General features: G+C 45.7%; 1 protein-coding gene across 10 annotated transcripts in view; it reads left to right on the forward strand.

The window, feature by feature from the left end:
* PHF14 (PHD finger protein 14) overlaps positions 1–16,685 on the forward strand; it is a 1,104,121-nt gene that overhangs the window by 296,746 nt on the left and 790,690 nt on the right. For all 10 annotated transcript variants that reach the window (XM_029588971.1, XM_029588965.1, XM_029588970.1 and 7 more), the window contains one exon: positions 15,396–15,491. In XM_029588971.1, the coding sequence (XP_029444831.1) occupies positions 15,396–15,491 (96 nt within the window). The remainder of the gene's footprint in view (positions 1–15,395; positions 15,492–16,685) is intronic.

The following is a 16,685-nucleotide window of genomic DNA, read 5'->3' on the forward strand; positions in this document are numbered from 1 at the left end:
TGATCTTCTCCAGCAACGGTTCGAAGATGGGCGGTACTGGCTCTGGTTCTGTTGGTGCCACAGGACTGTTGCACAGCCAGCTGGACTTGCCACTCCAGCTGATCCTCGAACGTTGCTGATGCCAACACCTACTGGGAGGAAGGAGGGGTTTCAAGATCCTCTTTGGAACCGTGAGGCGGATTGGTGACTGGCATCAGGATCAGTGGAGACTGTCGCAGACCCCCAGCACTGATGGATGATTGGCGCTCCTTGCCATGGGGTTGCTTCGGAGGCATTGCAGCATGTGCTGGTGCATCCCTGTACCAGGCACCATGCATGAGGGACTGGTTCCAATGCTGCTTCGGCTTCCCTCGATGCTCGTCCTGGTCTTCCTTGTGCTGAGGCTGATGATGAACCCAACTTTCGAGGCCTGTAGGAAATCGTTGGTTAGTCTCTGGCACCCCTATCTGCCTACGGCACTGACAGTCCCACCGATGTCGATGGTGCAGTGTCTATCAGTGCGACTCAAATAATTATCGATTCCGATGCTGCCGATGGCTTGGTCTTCCTCAACCCAAAATGCTGTTCCATCTTTTCGAGGCGAAGGCAACATCCTTTTGGGGTCATTTGTGTACATAAGCAGCAACTCCGGACGTCATGTGATGACCCCAGGCAGAGGACACGTCTAATGGGGTCCGTAATGGAGATGTCCTAAGGCACTTAGGGTATCACCAAAAACCAGAGGTGGCCATGGCGGGACCAAATAAAAGGGGCACAGAATCAAAATCGATGGTGGCGGGCAGCAATGGTCATGGGCACTGAGGTACCGCCACTGCGGGGGAATCAACTGCAAAAGGAAACTTAGTAATAAGCGTCAAAATCACTAACTTGGAGTGCTATCGGGGATGGACTGAGAGGGCCCCGGTGTTGAACATTGAAAAAACTGCAAAAGAAGCAATAAGAGAGAGTTTTCCAAAAAGGCTAAGATTAGAGCTCACAAATCGTGATGCTGCAATTCCACTGAAAAAGAGAGACTAGAGAGGGATCTTGCGTGGACGTGTGATATAGGGCATGCTCAGTGTGCCAAGTCAAAGTTCTAGAAACTTTGACATAAGTTTTCAGTGTTGGGTCTCTATCTGATATCACCCATGTGTGAGGACTATCATCCTACTTGTCCTTGGAGAAGCAGGTTTTAGGTGCATATACAAATAGAAAATAAAATAAAACTACTTAAAAATGTCTGTATGCAATTGCAAGATTTTTGAAAAATAAGACTGAAGAATTAGAATGTATGGCTGCTGTGAGTAACCAAAATAAACATTCAATACCGGCAGTTTTAAGAAAGATTTTTATTTAGATAAAGTATGGAATATTCCAGGTGTGTGGAAGGCAATTCAGAAGTAGTCTCTCAGAGCATTGTTGACACACAGTGGATTCCTACCTCCCATTTACTCACCAATGAGGTAATTTGTTTGTTTGCCTAATATTTCCTAATTGGTTGGCAGCATAATTTTATCTCATGTTAATAGAACTGGGCTTCTTGCAAATTGAGCCCACAAGGTAGTAATGAAACTTAAGACTGAATTTTGATATATTTTTTTAATTTATAAGCTAGATTCTAGCATTTTAGTGAATTCTGGCATGTCAGCAACCTTGAATAATTTTACAAATCTTATCAAAGCAGTTTGACAGTGCAGTAATTATAGCTTCATAGGAAAACCTTTTTAAAGCAACCTACATAGCATTAAAGAAAGATATAAACATAATAAGCATCTCAGAGACCTGACTGAAGGACAATAACCAATGGGATGCAGTAATACAGTGTCCCATTGGCATGATAGGGCAGATAAAATTGGTGGAATGGTGGCACTATATGTTAAGGATGGCATAGAGTCAAGCATATTAAAAGTTTTGCAAGAGACGAACTGTATTCTGAAATCTTATGGATAGAAATTCCAAGAGTAAAAGGGAAGCGTACAGTTGTGTTGCAGCCCCGGTCGCCGCCATAGCGACCGGGTCCTTACCTCCACCGGGGTCTTCTCCGTGCTGCTGCGAGCCGCGGGATCCGGGGCCGGCCTGGCCGCATGGCAGCGGCGTCTCCACGAGGGAGACGCTGCCGACGCTGCCAAGGCCCGATCCTGACTCCTCCCCCCTGCAGGGAACGCGCGCGCGGGCTCTCCTTTTACAGGTCCAGCACCCGGAAGTGCTGAACCGCCCTCTCCCTGACGTCAGCGCCAGCGGGGGATTTAAACCTGCACTGTTCCTTCCTGCTTTGCCTTGCAACGTGGTCACTCCTGAGTGTTAGTTGCTGTTCCTGATCCTGCCTGCCAGTTTTCAGCGTTCCTGTTCTTCTGACTTCTGCTGCCCGCCTTGACCTCGGTACGTCTTCACGCTTCTGACTTCTGCTGCCTGCCTTGACCCCGGTACGTTTCCTCGCTTCTGACTTCTGCTGCCTGCCTTGACTTCGGTACGTCTCCACGCTTCTGACTTCTGCTGCCTGCCTTGACCTCGGTACGTCTCCACGCTTCAGTCTTCTGCTGCCTGTTGTGACTTCAGCTCTTACTCTCACCTAAGTCCCAGCGGTCCGGGTCCCTACGGGCTCCTCCTGGGGGGACCTCGGACTTCCAGGGCGAAGCCACCTAAGCCCTAGCGACCCGGGCGTCAACAGCTCCTCTGGGTTTCCGGTGAAGATCCTTCTTCGGCTGTGCGTGATCTGCCTTCCGACCGTCTCCTCGCCGGTCGGCCCAAGGATCCACTTCCGGAACACAACAGTTTGCAAGGCCATGGATCCGGCAGACCTCGCCGGCCTGCAAGCCATTCCCGGACTTGCCCAGCGTTTGGTGCAGCAGCAACAGGTATTGGATTCGCTGGCTGCCACTGTGGAACGATTGGCGGTTCGAATGGACGCTGAACCCCTTGCTCCAGTTCCCGCACCTGCACCAGCGCCAGTGGTTACAATCCATGCTCCTACCCAGCTTCCAGCTCCATCACGGTACGCTGGGGATTCCAAGGCTTGTCGCGGTTTCTTGAACCAATGCTACGTACGTTTTGCCTTGCTGCCCAATCAGTTTCCATCAGATGCCGTCAAGGTAGCATACATCTTTTCACTATTAGACGGTCGAGCACTGAATTGGGCGTCACCCATGTGGGAAAAGAATGACCCCGCCTTGAGCGACTTGAACAGATTTGTGGAGGAGTTTAAAGCAGCCTTTGACGAGCCTGCACGCCAGACCTCAGCGACCTCTGAGCTACTTCAACTCCGACAGGGAACACGGACGCTAGCTGATTACGCATTGGAATTCCGCACGCTCGCCCTAGAGGTTGGTTGGCGAGATGATGCCCTCCGAGGCGTGTTCTTGGAGGGGTTGGCAGCTAGGATTAAGGACGAGCTGGCAGCTCGCGACCTCCCGGAGGATCTGAACTCCCTCATCGACGTAGCAGCTCACATTGATCGACGATTACAACAAAGAGCGAAGGAGGGGCGTCCTCTTCGGCGAATGGCTCCCCTACCTCCGGTTCTCTCCAGACCACTGAATCCCAGCCCTCGTAGCTCCAGTAACTCGGCAGAGTCCTCCACGGATGAACCCATGCAACTGGGCAGGTCCTCGTTAACACCTGAGGAGAGACAACGCCGTCGTGATCTGAGGTTGTGCCTGTACTGCGGCGGTAAGGGCCATTTCTTGGCCCAGTGCAAGGAACGGGCGGAAAACTCCCGCGCCTAGGGTTGAGAGAGGAGTGTTCCCTAGGTTGTCTTAACGCTGCTCCTCAATGTGTAGTACCAGTAACCTTGAGATACCCCCGTGGTTCCTTCAAAACGCAGGCTCTCATCGACTCGGGGGCCGGAGGGAACTTTATCTCGAAGGATTTAGTGCAACGACTTCAGCTCCCCACGCAACTCCGGGAACCGCTCTTACGAGTCACCTCTATCCAGGGCACACCTTTGTCCGGCAGTATCTCTTCCATGACCTCGCCACTCACCCTCCAGACCGGTCTGCTCCATACTGAGAAAATCTCGTTTCTGGTTTTAGAGAAGTCCGTCCACCCAGTGGTTCTCGGGTTACCCTGGCTGCAGCAACATTCTCCAGAGATCCGGTGGGATGATCTACAGATCACTCGATGGAGTCCCAAGTGCTTCCACTCTTGCATTCAATCCCCGAAGGAACAACGAATTCCGCTGGCACATACTGGGTCTCTACTTCCGTCACCATATGCAGACTTTGCTGATGTCTTTTCTAAGGAAAAGGCAGAATTATTACCTCAACATCGCCCCTTTGATTGCGCGATTGATTTGCTCCCCGGTTCTACTCCACCTCGGGGAAGAGTGTACCCCTTGTCTCAACCTGAAACTCGAGCCATGTCTGACTATATCACCGAAAATCTCGCCAAAGGATTCATCCGACCCTCAAAGTCTCCCGCAGGGGCGGGTTTCTTCTTTGTCGCCAAGAAAGACGGGTCTTTGAGGCCATGTATTGATTACCGAGGACTCAATACCATCACTAAGAAGAATCGCTACCCGTTACCCTTAATTCCTGAGCTATTAGACAAACTCCAGGGAGCACAGGTATTCACGAAGTTGGACTTACGGGGTGCCTACAATTTAGTCCGTATCCGTCCCGGGGATGAATGGAAGACCGCTTTCAATACCCGGGACGGGCACTACGAATACTTGGTTATGCCATTCGGACTCTGCAATGCTCCTGCCGTATTCCAACATTTAATGAATGAGATCCTTCGGGAACTACTACAATCTTGTGTAATTGTGTATCTTGATGATGTCCTCATCCACTCCCTCGATTTGAGTTCCCATCGGCGACATGTTCGACAGGTGCTTCAGATTCTCCGGGATCATCACTTGTATGCGAAGCTGGAAAAGTGTCTCTTCGAGCAGGAGTCATTGCCCTTTTTAGGGTACATTGTGTCCTCAACAGGGTTTCGCATGGATCCCAGTAAGGTATCTGCCATCAGAAATTGGCCCCAGCCGGTGGGTCTGAAAGCTTTGCAACGCTTTCTAGGATTCACAAATTTCTACCGGCATTTCATTCCCCAGTATTCACGGTTGGTGGCGCCGCTCACCACTCTCACCAGGAAGGGCGTGGACGCTCGAATATGGCCTAGTGAGGCATGTAGGGCCTTTGAGGACTTGAAAGAAGCTTTCCTCCATGACACCTGCTTACGTCACCCTGACCCGACACGGCCCTTCTTTGTGGAGGTGGATGCCTCCAACATAGCCGTTGGAGCGGTCCTGTCTCAGAATTCTAGTTCCGGACACCTACTACCTTGCTCCTATTTCTCCAAGAAGTTTACGCCCGCCGAGGGCAACTATGGAATAGGAGACAAGGAGTTACTCACAATTAAACTAGCCTTAGAGGAGTGGAGACAATGGCTGGAGGGGTCTCTTCATCCTGTCACAATCTACACGGACCATAAGAATTTGGAATTTCTGAATCAGGCCCAACGACTCAATCCCAGACAGGCGCGTTGGTCGCTTTTCTTCAGCCAGTTTGACTTCGTCCTCAAGTATCGGCCGGCCTCTAAGAACGTCAGAGCAGATGCTTTGTCTCGTTATGACATTCTGGAGGAAAGGCAGGAACCCCTTCAATACATCATTGACCCCGCCAAGATTCAAGTAGCCAGTACTTCGGTATCCTCTCTTGGGAGAGTGGTTGTTCCCCGCAGAGATCGCAGGAGAGTCCTCGGGTGGGCCCATGACTCCCTCTCAGGGGGCCACGCCGGCAGGGAAAGGACGCTCGATCTGTTGAACCGCTACTACTGGTGGCCCAAGGTGAGACAAGATGTACGACTATACGTGGATTCTTGTCCAGTCTGTGCCAGACAAAAACCTCTTGGCGGTCGGCCGTGGGGCCTCTTACAACCACTACCCATTCCCACCGAGCCATGGACTCACATCGCCACAGATTTTGTGGTGGACCTGCCATTGTCCGAGGGACATTCTGTGATATGGGTCACCGTGGATCGGTTCTCCAAGATGGTGCATCTGGTACCCTTACCCAAGCTTCCGTCGGCACCTGAACTGGCAAATTTGTTCACGCAACATATATTCAGGACTCACGGACTTCCGCAAAGTATAGTATCCGACAGGGGTCCTCAGTTCACCGCTCGCTTCTGGCGGTCTCTCTGCAAAAAGTTCGGAGTTCAGCTAAACCTGTCTACTGCCTTTCATCCACAGAGTAATGGACAGACTGAACGGATGAACAGGTCTCTGAAAACGTTTCTTCGAAGTTTCGTCTCCGAGAAGAGAAATAATTGGGTTTCTCTTTTCCCCTGGGCCGAGTTCGCTTACAATAATCATACTCACTCTGTCACTGGCCAGTCCCCTTTCCAGATAGTGTTTGGACGCCACCCAAGACCACCAGTACCTGTTCCAATTACGGTTCCTTCACCAGCAGCCCTAACAGTAGCCCATCAGATTCATCACCGTTGGAAGACAATCCAGCAACGACTTATCACATCCGCAGAGAGGGCTCGAAGATGTGCCAATCGCCACCGTCGCCCTGCACCAGTATTCCTACCGGGTACCAAAGTCTGGTTGAGTACCAAGAATCTTCAGCTGCCAGGTCGATCTCGGAAATTGGCTTCCAGATACTGTGGTCCTTTCCAAGTAGCGGAACGAATAGGTCTAGTGTCCTACAGACTTCGTCTTCCTTCATCTCTCCGCATTCACAAAGTGTTCCACGTATCACTGTTGAAGCCAGTGGTGTTTTCACGCTTTCATCATCCAACAACTGATGCACTCTCAACCTCCTCTACCGAAGAACCCACGTATCAGGTACGGGAGGTACTGGACGTACGCTTCCGCGCCCGCCGCTGGGAGTACCTTCTAGCATGGGAGGGATGCGGACCCGAGGAGAACTCTTGGGAACCTGCTCGGAACATTTTGGACAAGTCCCTGTTAGTTCAGTTTCATCAAGCCAATCCTGGGAAACTGGGACCCCTGCGGAGGGGGCGTAAGAGAGGGGGTACTGTTGCAGCCCCGGTCGCCGCCATAGCGACCGGGTCCTTACCTCCACCGGGGTCTTCTCCGCGCTGCCGCGAGCTGCGGGATCCGGGGCCGGCCTGGCCGCATGGCAGCGGCGTCTCCACGAGGGAGACGCTGCCGACGCTGCCAAGGCCCGATCCTGACTCCTCCCCCCTGCAGGGAACGCGCGCGCGCGAGGGCTCTCCTTTTACAGGTCCAGCACCCGGAAGTGCTGAACCGCCCTCTCCCTGACGTCAGCGCCGGCGGGGGATTTAAACCTGCACTGTTCCTTCCTGCTTTGCCTTGCAACGTGGTCACTCCTGAGTGTTAGTTGCTGTTCCTGATCCTGCCTGCCAGTTTCAGCGTTCCTGTTCTTCTGACTTCTGCTGCCCGCCTTGACCTCGGTACGTCTTCACGCTTCTGACTTCTGCTGCCTGCCTTGACCCCGGTACGTTTCCTCGCTTCTGACTTCTGCTGCCTGCCTTGACTTCGGTACGTCTCCACGCTTCTGACTTCTGCTGCCTGCCTTGACCTCGGTACGTCTCCACGCTTCAGTCTTCTGCTGCCTGTTGTGACTTCAGCTCTTACTCTCACCTAAGTCCCAGCGGTCCGGGTCCCTACGGGCTCCTCCTGGGGGGACCTCGGACTTCCAGGGCGAAGCCACCTAAGCCCTAGCGACCCGGGCGTCAACAGCTCCTCTGGGTTTCCGGTGAAGATCCTTCTTCGGCTGTGCGTGATCTGCCTTCCGACCGTCTCCTCGCCGGTCGGCCCAAGGATCCACTTCCGGAACCCAACACAGTTGTGGGAATATTTTGCCACCTGCCTGGTCAAAATAAGGAAATAGACTGCAAAATGGCAACAGAGATTAGACTGAATAGGAAAATTGACAATTAGCAATAATGATGGGAAACTTCAGTTACTTGAGTATTGGGTAAATGTCACATCAGAACATGCATGGGAGGTACAGTTATCTAGTTGCCATCAGTGTCTGCTTTTTGCAGCAGCTAGTCATAGAACCAATGAGAGGGGGACCTATATTAGATCTAATTCTTAGTTGAATACAAAATCTGGTGCAAGAGGTATAGGTGGTGGCTTCGCTTGGTACCAGTGATCATTATGTAATAAATGTGAGTACTAAGGAAAACTATTGCAGTAGCATTTAACTAGAAAAAGGGAGACTATGATAAAATGAGGAAACTTGTTAGGAAGAAACTGAAGGGAGGAATTCACCAGGTTAAAATCTTGGAAGAGGTGTGGACACTGTTTAAAATTAACATCCTTGAGGTCTAGACAAAATATATTCTGTGCATTAAAAAAGGTCGAGGGAAAACCAAACAACTGCTGGCATGGTTTAATAATAAGATGAAAAGCAAAGCCGAAAGGCACATCATTCAAAAAATTGATTGCAGACCCAAATGAGAAAAATAGGGATGATTATAAGTACTGGCACATTTAGATGTGTAAAAGTAATTATGAAGGCTGTAATGATGGGCTGGACCTGGGATAGCACAGCAACCAGCCAACTCACACCCAAATGCTGCAAGTTCTTTGGCAGCAGGAATGCTGCACTAATGCTGCTCCCCCTTGCTGGCCTTAGGAGTGACCCACAGCACCAGACTTAAAGGCCTCATGGAGGTTAAATGCTGACGAGTACTGGGTAATGATGTCAACATGGGGAGCTGGTATGACTGAGCACCCGAAACCTGCATCTCGAGATGCCCTCGACCAAGTTTGCATCTAGGTTTATTGGGCCATTTCCTATCCTTCGGCAATTAAGGGCAGTTGCACACCAGCTAAAACTCCCACGCATGCTAAAAATCCAATTTATTTTATATCTTGCTCCTGAAACCTCTACTTCTATCATGGCCTTCACATCATCCCCCCATTCCAACAGATTCAATATTGGAAACAGATACTGAATTCAAGGTTTAGGAAATTCTAGACTCCCGGGGATGTCAAAATCAGCTTGAATACTTTATCTCCTGCATATGCTTTTGACCCTGAAGAAAACTGTTGGGAGCCTGTTTCCAATCTTCAAGTACCCAAAAAGAAGCCTGAGCCTTGAGGCTTGGGGAGAGGGCTTAGAAGGGGAGAAGGGGGTACTGTAATGATTTGCCAGTCACCGGATGGCACCATGATCGACCATTTCACACACCCCCCCCCAGACACCGGAAGTTCTTCAGCGATAGGAATGCCACCATAATGCTGCTCCCCTGTGCTCCTGTGTCAGCCTTAGCTGTGTGCACCACAGCACCAGGCTTAAAGGCCCATGGCAGGAAAATGGAAAATGCTGAAGGGCACCTGGGAATGATGTTAGCGCAGCTGGGTTCTTAAGGCCTAACTGCACTTCTCTTCCTTACCTCAGCACCAGGTTCTTCTGCATCTCCTGTAGTGCGTGTTGCATCTCCTGTCTTGCTTCAGCCTTATTCCTGTTCCTGCCTTGTCCAACCTGTCTTGCCTTGTCCATCCCGGTTCTTTGTTTTTCCTTTTGGTATTGACTTCTACTAGGGGACTGGACTACTCTCTTGCCTTCCACCTGCTACTGATGTCTGCTATGGACCTAGACTACACCTTTGTTGCTGCCTGCCCTAACTCTAGGCCTGACCCTGGTAACGATCTGATCGCTTCCTCCCCTGACCTTAGCCTGGCCCCAGACTCTCTATTCCTGCCCGCCCTGTGGGCCTATTGCCTAAGTCCTGCTGGCCCCTGGAATCCAAAGACTCAACTTGCGGGGAATGGGGCTGGTATAGGTGAAGGTCCAGCTCTGTCCCAGCCCAGAGAGCTTCTGCTAGCTGTCAGCATAGGCCTAGTAGGTTTGCCTACTAGGCTGTATAAACCAAATCACAGTGCAAGGGCCCACTACCAGTACAAAGGCTAAGAGAATTTGAAATGAAACTTGCCATAGTGGTAAAAACAAGTAACACATTTTTTTCAATTATATTCTTTAAAGCTAAACTTCTGTGAAGGAGTCTGTTGGGCCGCTAGCTGACAGAGGCAAAATGGGTGGTCAGGGAGGACAAGGAAATAGCAGAAAAACTGAATGAATTCTTAACCTCTGTCTTTATTGAAGGGGATGTTGGGGTCAGAACCACAGCAGAAACATGTTTTGATAATGTTGAATCTGAGCAACCAAATGGAATCAGTGTAAAACTGGAGGACATAACTCAGATTGACAGAATAAAGAATAACAAATCACCTGTACCAGATGGTATTCACCTCAGAAATGTGAAGGAACTAAAAAATGAAATTGCATATCTATTGCGACTTATTTAAAATGATCTCGGTACCATAAGACTGGAGAGTGGCCAATGTGATGACAGGTTTTAAAAAGGGGTCTGGGGTGTTTCGGGAAACTAGCGACCAGTGAGCCTGATGTTAGTGTCAGACAAAATGGTTGAAATTATTCTTAAAAACAAAATTACTGACCAAATTAACATGGTTTAATGGAGGAGAGTCAATATAATGTTTGCAAAGGGAAGTCTTGCTTTTCCAAATTCCTAGTTTTTTTGAGGATATAAATAAACATGTGGATAAAGGTGAGCCGGTTGATATAATGTATTTCGATTTTCAGGCATTATTTGTTAAATTCCCTTATGAAAGACTCCTCAGGAAATTGGGGGTTCATGGGTTCAGAGACAATGTATTGTTGTGGATTGGTAATTCTATAAAAGACAGTAACAGAGGATAGCACTAAATGCTTAGTTTTGCAAATGGAGAAAAGTCATTAATAGAGTGCCCTGGGGGTCTGTATGAAGACCTGTACTTTTTACAGATGACACAAAATTGTTTTGAATTGTTAAAATAGCAGTGGATTATTAAGAATTGCAGAAAGACTTTGTGAGACTAGGAAACTAGGCTTCTAAATAGCAGATGCAATTTTATGTGGACAAGTGCAATGTAATGCATGTAAGGGAAAATAACCCCAGCTACAGTTATATGATGCTGGGTTCCATGTTAGGAGTCACCACCCAGGAAAAGGACCTTGGAGTCTTTGGGCAATACCTTGAAATATTCGGCTCAGTGTGCATTGGCAGTCAAAAAGGGAAATAGAATGTTAGGAATTTTTTGGAAAGGAATAGAGTATAAACTGAGAATACCATACTGCCCTTGTATAAAACCATGGTGTGGCTGCACCATGAGTATTATGTGCACTTCTGGTGGTCCCATCTCTAAAAAGACATAGCGTACAAAGAATGGCAACAATGTTTTTTTTAAATTTTAAATTTATGCTTTTAGAAATGATACAAAGCAAATACACTTTGTACAGCAACATTGGAGAGAAAATTAAAAAAATATATAGAAGAAAAACATAAATTCACAATTAAGCAGCATTATATTCTCCTAAATGGAAACACAAATCCAAAGGGGGAAGATTAGAAAGTTTATAAGGAGGAGAATTTAAGTACAGTAAATTCATAAGTAAAGGCAGCGAAATAGAACCCCATAAGATTAGTAAAGATCAACCTAATAAGGTTCTTGGGTGGCTAAACGGGCATTCTTCTTGGTCTCCAGAAAGTCCAAGAACTGGTCTGGACTAAAGAAAATAAAGGTATTAGCAATTATCTTGAGAACACATTTACATGGATATCTGAGAAGGAAACTAGAGCCAATAGCCAAGGCATCTTGGCGCATATTCAAAAAAGCTTTACGCTGCTATTGGTTATGTTTGGCCAAGTCAGGAAAAAATCCGTACTAGGCCCCCCCATGAAAAGAAACATTGAAATGCTGAAAATAATGTTTCATGACTAGACTCAGATCTTGTTGAGAATAGAAGGAAATCAGAAGCGTAGATCTATCAATCACTTCTTCTGATGAATTCTCCAGAAAAGCAGTAAATTAGACAAATCTGCTACATTAGAAGATTGAGATTGATCCATATTCTGCATATATGGAAGAAATATATATTTAGTTAGAGCAGGAACTTTATCAGACTGAATTTGAAATATATCCAAAAAATACTTCCTCAATATAGCAATTAAAAGTTCTCCAGAAATTTTAGGGAAATTGATTAGCCTCAAATTCAAGTGTTGAGAATAGTTTTCCAATGATTCCAACCTCCTAAGAGTGGAAAAACGTTCATGAATCATTGAGGCATTCACAGATTGAAGGTTCTGGATATTTCCCAGCGATTGAATAGACAGAGAGTGTTCCTGTAATATCTGCTGGTGGTCTTCAGCCACAGAGTCCAGTTTTGATTAGACATTGTCCAAACACTGAAACTGATCCTGGAAGACCAGTGTGAGTCCCACGATCAAATCCCAAAGCGATTCTAAAGTTACTACTGCTGGTTTGGTAATGGCTATGGAGGGTCTGAGTGCGAGTCTGTCACCAGGTGATACAAAACCAGGCATAACTTTCCCTTCATGAGGGAGGGCCAGGGATTGGGCTCCACCAACTGCACCTTCACCCACGGGTACTATAACCCGCGGTGAGTCTTCAAAAGACCCTCCAGCCGGCGGGGGACCGTAGACTCCCTCTGACTGGTATTGGACAGCATAGTCCTCTGATATTCCAATGGTGGCGGCCCCACGCGAGGAAGCAGATAACAGCGGAGTCTTAGGATCTGTCGGCGTAAGAGAGATTTCCCCATGCGAGAACGGCTCTCCTCCTTTTCCCGTTCTGCCAGCGAGGCTTACCCGCATAGTTTCTGGGGCAGAGATGACGAAGTCCGTGATGACACATTGGTCCGAGGGGAGTGAAGGTTCAGAGGGGAAAATCCTCACTCTACCCTTCCTCTTATGTGACATGATTGATTTAGGAATCCGGCATGATTGATTTAGGAATCCAACGAAGAAACCAGGTAAACCAGAGCTGAAATGAACTGTGTCTGCCTCATGCTGCCATCTGGGATTCTTCCCCCACCCTCCACCAACAATAATGTTAAAGGAGATGGAAAACCTTTCTTATGGAGAAAGGCTAAACAGATTAGGGCTCTTTAGCATGGAAAAGAGACGACTACGAGGGGACATGATTAAAATTTATAAAATCATGATTGGAATGGAATGGGTAAATAAGGAACAGTTATTTACCTTTCAGACAGCACTAAGAATAGGGGAACTTCATGAAACTAGCAACTGGTAGATGTAAAACAAATCATAGGAAGTATTGCTTTTGCTCAGCACATTAATTCCCATTGTTAAGGAAATTTAGAGATGCAGTGAGGCGAAACCAGGCCATGACCCCTGAATGCAGTTATACATTTTCATGAAGCTAGTGACCCGGATTGAGGGTACTCTCAGAATGCATTGCAAAAAAGGTCCCATTGTTACATGAGAGATGCAGGAATTTATTAAATATAACAAGGTTAATTCCTAACTACAGTTTCTCACTTGAGTTAACATTAAATGTCTGCAACCCCCAGATGGTTGCAGGTTAATGTGAAGGAACAGGCTTATTTATTTAAAAACAATACTTTATTTATAGAAGGTAATAGATGATATACTCCTTTAGCTCTATGCTGCTTTTTGTTTTTTTCGTGTTAATGTATTCTGCTTTTAATTTTCTTGTATTCTATTTTAATTTATTATACCCAGTATTTTGCTTTTGTATTGTCTTATGACTACTGTGTATGTTAATTGTAACCTGCTAAGTAGTTTGGATTGTAATGATTATAAATCAGTTAAATAAAAAAACCCCAAGGTATAAAATTTGTTGCCGGAGGACGTGGTCAAGGCAACTAACTTAATGAGTTTGAAAAGAAGATTGGACAAGTTTCTGAAAGAAAAGTCCATAAACAGCTATTAGCCAGGTAGACTTGGGAAAGCCAGCACTTACTCCTGGGAATGAGATATGAGAAATAGATTAACTGTTTTGGATTTGATGGGTACTTGTGACCTTAGTCTGTCCTAGCATGGCTTTTCTTATGTTCTTAAAAGGAAGTGGAAGAGTGGCTTAGTGGTTAGAGCAGCAGGCTACAAATCAGGGAATCCAGGGTTCAAATCCCACTACTGCTTCTTGTTGCTTTGGGAAGTCACTTTACCCTTCCTTGCCTCAGGTACAAAAGGTTTGTAAGTCCTCTGGGGACAGGAAAATACCAACAGTACCTGAATGTAATCTGCTTTGAAGTGCCAAAAAGAATATAAATCAAATAATTTCTGGGAATTGGTATAAATAAATTACAGATCCTTGAATACTCCTCAGAGTATGGTCAAGATGATTAGTTAGTGGAAGGTACCCCCAAGCCTCTGCTTAGATAAGATTGACCCTCCAAACTGAATGACCATGCAAAGAGAAGACTGTTCAGAGAAGCAATCAAGAGGTGAATGGCGATTTTGCAAGCTACAGGCTTTCATGGCCCAGACTGGTCAAAATGTGTATGTGATACTATCCCGAGTACTCTGGAAATCAGGCCTGTATGGTAGAGTAGCAAGAAGGAAGCCTTTACTATAGAAAACCTACCTTGAATCCGGATTAGAAGTATGCTAAGGGGATACTGTAGCCATGTGTCAAAAAGATTTGTGGTCTGACAAAACTGAAAGAACTTTAGTCATATGCAAAGTGTTGTGTGTTGCATACCCGACACAGCACATCACCCAGAGAACATCATGTAAAGCATGTTTGTGGCAGCATCATGTTATGGGGATGTTTCTCATTGGTTGCGACTGGGGTAGTTGTTAGGATAGAAGGGACAGGGAATGGAAAAAAATACAGAAAATTCCTTGGGTAAACCTGCTTTCCTCTGCATAAAAGCTGAAACTGGGATAGAAGTTCACCATTAAGGTGACAAGTGACCCAATTTGCATAGCCAAGATGATTTTGGAGTGGCTGAACAACAAAATGCTAAATATTCTGGTGATTCAGTCAGAGTCCTCATATTAATTGAATAGAAAATTTGGGGCATGACTTGAAGATTGCTGTCCATCAACGATCCTCAAGGAAGTTGACAGAACTTAGTTTTGTTAAGAATAATCTAATATTGAAAAATTCAGGTGTGCAAAGTTGGTGGAGACCTATCCCAGCAGACTCTCAGCTGTAATTGCTGCAAAAGGTGCTTTCACCAAGTATTGACTCAAAGGGTTGCAGGCTTATCCAACTGTTGGTTTTCAGTTTGGTTTTTTGGTTACATATACTGTATGCTTTGTCCTCCAATAACATTTTTTGGTCCTGAAGTGTTTGGTATGTTCTCTCTTAAATTCATGCAAGTCTGATGTACTGATGAAACAGAAAATAAAAAATGTTGAAGATGGTATAGATTTTAAACAGCCACTCTGTGTAAGCATATATGTTTATGCAAATGGGGAAATGTTAATATCTCCCAAGGCTTTAGAATGTTTTTTTCCTGCCCATATTTATGTCTTGGTTGCATTAACTTTTGAACTTTTTCAGTTTTATATAACTAGAAGAAAATAAATATTGGTCTGCGCATAGTTAATTATATCATAGAAATGGATATTTGTAATACAGATGACATTTGTGAGTAATGATCTTTTCTTTTATTTAGCTGTGTGAGTCCTTAGATGAACTGCAGAACTTGAATAGCAGTTTGCGAAATGAAGGGCAAGCATTGTGGACTGTACTGGGAAAAATTACTGGACAGGTTTGTCTGCTTTTTTTTTTCTCCTATGTAAATGTTCTAAGAGAAATTTTGTATTTATCTGTCTGTTCTCCCCCTTTCCTTTTATGGTGGCTGTAAATTTGGTTTGTTCCAGTTTTAGTAGTACACAAGGAATAATTTATTTCTCATTCAAATACATCTAGAGCTTTTCATCTGTTGGGGGCTTTGAATTAATTTTGTTATAATGTCTTACTTGTTTGCAAAATCCTTTCATTTGTTGTAACTGATTGTCTTGCCATTTAATTCTACCTTTCTTTAATCCTCACTGACTTTTTTCCTGACCAATTTTGAGCTCATGGTTATGTCTCGCACCAAGGGATCCTTTTATATTCATTTTATTTGATGTAGCATTCTTAAAATGTAAACATAATTTAATATACATCAATTTTTTATTTTCTAAAGATAAGCAGCTACAATGGAGGTGCATGCATGGTCATGTGACCCTATTATGTGCATCACCTTAAAATCTTTAAAAGCTTTGAGGAAATCTTTTTGTGCATGAACAATAGCGAGCTTGTGCAACTGCTGGAGCCATATGGGCTTCAATTTCAAATTAAGAAGATCAACAGCCCTTGGCTTCCATCCTTTAGTTGTCCTCCAAACTCTTAAATTGTTTGCTTTCTTTTGGGATTTTGATTCATGCTGGTATTTTACCCAGATAAAAGCTTAAGGAAATGTTTAATTTTTATATTTGTTTTGGCATTACTGTTGATTACTGTGCTGGGTTTCAAACTGTTGAGCCAAGTGTTCAGACTGTTATATCTTCACTGTAAAGCACGTCGTTTCATTTAACATTTTTGTCTTCAAATTTATACCGTTTTTCGTTCATTGAAACTGGCCAGTGATTTCAAGAACCTCACCCAGTACTGTCAAAGAATATCCCTTATAATCATCATGAAACATGCTACTGATGTTTCAGGTGAGGCCACTTTATTTGTTAACGGAACACCTGCTCAAAGATGTCACTTTGAAACATATGGGAGAGTTGACCTTTAAAGGACAAACCTGGTTCTGTGAGACTTTAAGAACAATAAAGATTTCCACCAGTAGTCTTGGTTTGATGGGTAATTTTCAGCTAGTTTGGCCCACTTTTCATGTTGATTGTACTCTGCATTGATCACACAGAGGTATAAGTGTCATAAATAAATAGCAACATGTTAAGGAAACCGATGCGGC

The sequence above is a fragment of the Rhinatrema bivittatum genome, chromosome 2 (genome assembly GCF_901001135.1).
Source record: "Rhinatrema bivittatum chromosome 2, aRhiBiv1.1, whole genome shotgun sequence".
NCBI classification, from domain to species: Eukaryota; Metazoa; Chordata; class Amphibia; order Gymnophiona; family Rhinatrematidae; genus Rhinatrema; species Rhinatrema bivittatum.